The 4,354-nt window shown below is 31.2% G+C and overlaps 1 protein-coding gene across 1 annotated transcript; it reads left to right on the top strand.

Annotated features, from left to right (window-relative positions):
- Positions 1-83: 83 nt before the first annotated feature.
- LOC116033408 (protein RKD1-like) lies at positions 84-829 on the top strand. Its single transcript, XM_031276151.1, has 2 exons — positions 84-455; positions 521-829. The coding sequence occupies exons 1-2, from the start codon at positions 84-86 to the stop codon at positions 827-829; spliced, it is 681 nt and encodes a 226-aa protein (XP_031132011.1).
- The last annotated feature ends 3,525 nt before the right edge of the window (positions 830-4,354 follow it).

The raw sequence follows: 4,354 nt of genomic DNA, 5'->3' as shown, positions 1-4,354 counted from the left end.
CTTGAGGCTACTGGTAATCATATGTTTTTTTCTTGATATGCAATGGCGATGACGTAATATATTTTTTCATCTTTGTTGCAGCCATGAACCACTTAAGTACGGAAGAAAATCTTATGGCATCAACAAGTGGTATACTTGTACAGGAAAATACATTTCCAGTTGCAAGTAACGCAATTGTAGGAGGGAATATGACTACAGATTCTGTAGTTGTAGAAAGGAGTATGATTGAAACTCTTGCACATAGGCAGCGGAAGAATACGCGAAGAACTTTTCGTGATTCATCCACAATAAGCAAGGAAATGATTTCCAAATATTTCCATCCGCCTATATATCGAGCCGCCAAGGAACTGAGAGTTGGGTATACGATTTTGAAGGAAAGGTGTAGAGAATTAGGAATCTTTAAATGGCCATATCGACAGTTAGTGAGCTTGGAAAAGCTATCAGGAAAAGCTCAGGTAGTTTTTTTTATTTTTCCAAAGTTGTATCATTATAAGGTGAATGTTAATATAATGTTTTACAGGTATTTAGTAACATCGAAAATGACCATGACATAAAGGAGGCAATGAAGGAACTAAAAAGTAGAAGGGAAATGTTGCTAAGCGATCCGAATTTGAAGTTGAATCCAGCGGATATTAGGCTCAGGGATTCATTTACCAGAAAAATAAAGTATAGGGAGATGATGAGTCTTCTTCATTCTCCCACCCTTCCTATACATCCCCTTCATATTCCTCCATTAATTGTTGATCCTGCCTTGCCGTTAACTGTTGATCGACCTTCACTTGCGACAGAAGAAGACGAATCGTTTAAACTTTTGCTTGATGGCTTTTGATAATATTTTTGAATAATAAGTATTTTTCTAAATATCAATAAATTTTGTAAACTCTTTAATAAAGAGGTTGTAGATGCCAAAGTTAGGCTACTGCCCATTGAGAGGTCATTTATAGCCATAAGATAAAATTGTAATCATTTACAACGCATAATATATTCCATAAATGTATATAACAAATGTCATTGTCGTACGACATGGCTTGCACTTTTTTACCTTGCAAAAGGTAACAAATACATACATATATGTGAACCAAATTTAATTATATTTGACATAAAATAAGATATGGTCATCTTTAAACGATAACACCGAGGCCTAATATTTGCGATCAATTAAAAAACTTACAATAACATCATGAAATATTATAGGTTTATATTTCTTCCCTGGAATGTTCTTTCATTATCGTGTATTACGTTTTTGTACCACTGTATCCTTGCACGTACATTCTTGTGGCTCAGCAGTAACATAAGGTATTAAAGCTAAAACTTTCATGCTATACACAATTTAAAAAAAAAAAATGGGAACAATTTAAGTCGCATAGGAAATTCTTTTAATAAAGCTAATTTGCTGCCTAATGCCTATCTCTAACCTAAAATTTGTTATTATTATAATTTTTGTCTTGATAAATGTGAATATATTAGCTTTGAAATACAACTTGTTTTAAACTTATAACATTTATTGGACCTATGATTTAAGCATAACTTGTTGCAAAAGCTGAGCTTTCGCCCCCCAATATTGCATGATGATATTGAACTTGTTGCAAAAGAATTGGTTAAAAATAACTCGTCGTAATTATAAAACGGTAAGTAAGGAAATGATAGCAAGTTATTTTCATTTGCTCATAAATGAGGCAGCGGATGAAATTGAACATTGATAAGCAAAAGCATTATTAAGTTTTATATATGCCATGTTGCCTACAAATGCCAAGCAAGTAATTATAAAGGAAATTAAAAAATTGGTACAAATGTCAGATGTCTTTACAGTTGTCATCACTAATCAATTGAAAAGCGCAAATGTTTTAAATAGTGTCGGCTAAATAACTATTATCATTTTACAAAAAAACTGCCTTCGTGAAAAAGAATACTTAAAAAAATATTTCATACTGTTTGCACATACTGTTGTCCTTTGCTATAAATTCGTGGTTTTGTTGGTCTTAGACTCTTCTTAACACTCATTCACACTCTTAGAAATTATTAATCCCTGAAACATTTAGTGCATGCATTTCACAAATGGCAAATATTGCTACTTGCTCATATCAGCTTCAACAAAATGATTGTTCTTCTGATGGTAACAATTCATTTTGGGATGAGGTATATCTATCACCACTAAGGGATAGTGAACCTCTTCTAAGTAGAGATCTTCTTCCAGGTGGAAATAATGTCAGTACTCAACCACAATGTACTGAAACTATTGGTAAGGTTTTAACATTTTGTAGGTAACTCTTGTTTTAATAATTAATAGTTTTTAACAAGTTGTTTGTAAATGCAGGTGTTTTAGCTACAAATCCTGTTGATGTATTTGATAGTGTTGATTTAATTGTCGAGGAAGATAATACAGCTGCAAAGATAGATTTACCAAATTTAAATCTAAATATCTTTATTAGAAGAAAAAGGACAAAAAAAACTTATCGTGACCCTAATACATTAACTTTAGAATTGCTTTCTAAATATTTTTATATGACCGTTGATCAAGCTGCAGATGAACTACATGTTGGTCGAGCAATTTTAAAGAAAAGGTATAAAGAATTAGGAATTTTGTACTGGCCTCAACGAAAACTCGCTAGTTTGGAGAGGTTATTAAAAAACGTCAAGGTAATTAAGTAATGCTTATTTATCAGCCTTATATTATTTAAGGAGAAATAACAAATTATTTTGTAGGAATTTGGCGGAATCCAAGACGAAAGCGAGCTAAAAAGAGTGATTGAAGAGTTGGAAGATAAGAAAAAATTGATAATACAAAACCCAAATGTTGAGTTGGGTGAGACAACAATAAGACTTAGAAACAAATGTGACAGGAATAGCTCAAAAAAAAAAAGGTATAGAAACTTGTCATACTTTAATTCAACAATTCATAAGAGTTCGTTGCAAAGTCATACATTTCCTGATATTTCCGAATTAATGCCTGAAGAAATAGATGAAGTGTTAGAGTTTGTACAGAATGATTTTCCAGATTCCAATAATACAACATAAATTTATAATTATCATGCAATTATAATCTATATAATTCTATTTTTTGACCAATCTAAATTAGTTTGTTTGTGTATGGATTAACGATTTTAGGTGAAGGGAGGGAATTAGAAGTAATATTATGTGCAAATGTTTACAAAGTTTTACTGTTCATATGGATTTCACAAAGGACTGAAATATAACGAGCATATATTTTTAAAAAAAAAATTACGATGTGTATAAATTTGATAGTATGTGTACCATTAATATGTAACAAATTAACTAATTTAACCCAATGAAACTTTAATTTCTTATTCATGGGCTTATGTTTTCTTGGTTTGTCCTCCCTTTCTCGAAAAATGCCAACAGTTTATTATGTATAAACATATTTTCCAGTTTTTTTTCAATATGTTGTTACTTTAACATTTGCTTGTAATTAAGGGTTCCAGTTTTAATTTATGGGACAAAAAAAAACTGTATATATGGTTACTTTAATATTTTACGTAATAATTATCAGAACCATTTTAAAATTATGTGTAAGCATATTTTGTTTTTTTAATATTTTCTTCTTTGAAGCATATAACTTTAAAAATATCTATATCATGCACCACTTGATATAGATTGTAAATTTTGTAGAATAAATAAAGTTTCAATTTAAACAAAAAAAAAGTTGTTTGTTGCAAGTTTAAATGATCGATAAGTTATTGATGTCGAAAAACACTTTGAAATGGAATACGAAAATACAAATAGTTTGTTAGGAATGGCGGAAATATGGCTTAACTAAACTGTTACCACATGTTTTCGAAACCCTTTAAAAATTTAACATTATTTTCTAGGTACATAATATGCATAATATTCATTGGCTCAACCAATTTTAGGATTTTTCCCTTTATCATTTGGTGGACTGCTTGCTTGCGAATCGTCTACACTATCTCCCGATAATTGGCTAAAATCAAGCCTTCTTTTCGTGGGATTTCCTAGCATCAACGATTGCCTAAACAAACCATCGTTTGAGTCAGCTAAGTCTAGCTGTACATCGTTGCACAGACACGCTACTGTATACTTTGTGCTTTGTTCACTGAATATGGTGTTTTTCTTGAGAGCAAACACAAGCCCAAGATTATCGAGTGTTTGTTGGAGCATATCACCATCGTTTTCGTAGGTAGGTATGTTGGACGACGTCAGTAACAATAGTCGGTGCACCTCATGATTAAACATTGTTGCGCGTACACTTCCAACGTTATCAAATATTTCTATGTCCACCTTATACCTGTATATCAACAAAAACATAATATAAGTCATGCTATATTAGAATTTTAAGTATTAAGGAAACAACGAAGATATATATTTTGATACCTTTTGA

The sequence above is a fragment of the Ipomoea triloba genome, chromosome 10 (assembly GCF_003576645.1).
Source record: "Ipomoea triloba cultivar NCNSP0323 chromosome 10, ASM357664v1".
Taxonomy (NCBI): domain Eukaryota; kingdom Viridiplantae; phylum Streptophyta; class Magnoliopsida; order Solanales; family Convolvulaceae; genus Ipomoea; species Ipomoea triloba.
The sequence above is the reverse complement of the archived record's forward strand: the minus strand, read 5'-3'. Positions and strand labels throughout refer to the sequence as shown.

Excerpts from the sequence above, each read along its gene's own strand:
- LOC116033408 (XM_031276151.1), top strand. The coding sequence starts at position 84 with ATGAACCACTTAAGTACGGAAGAAAATCTTATGGCATCAACAAGTGGT. Across the intron at positions 456-520 it reads AGCTATCAGGAAAAGCTCAG|GTATTTAGTAACATCGAAAA; the intron begins GTAGTTTTTTTT and ends AATGTTTTACAG.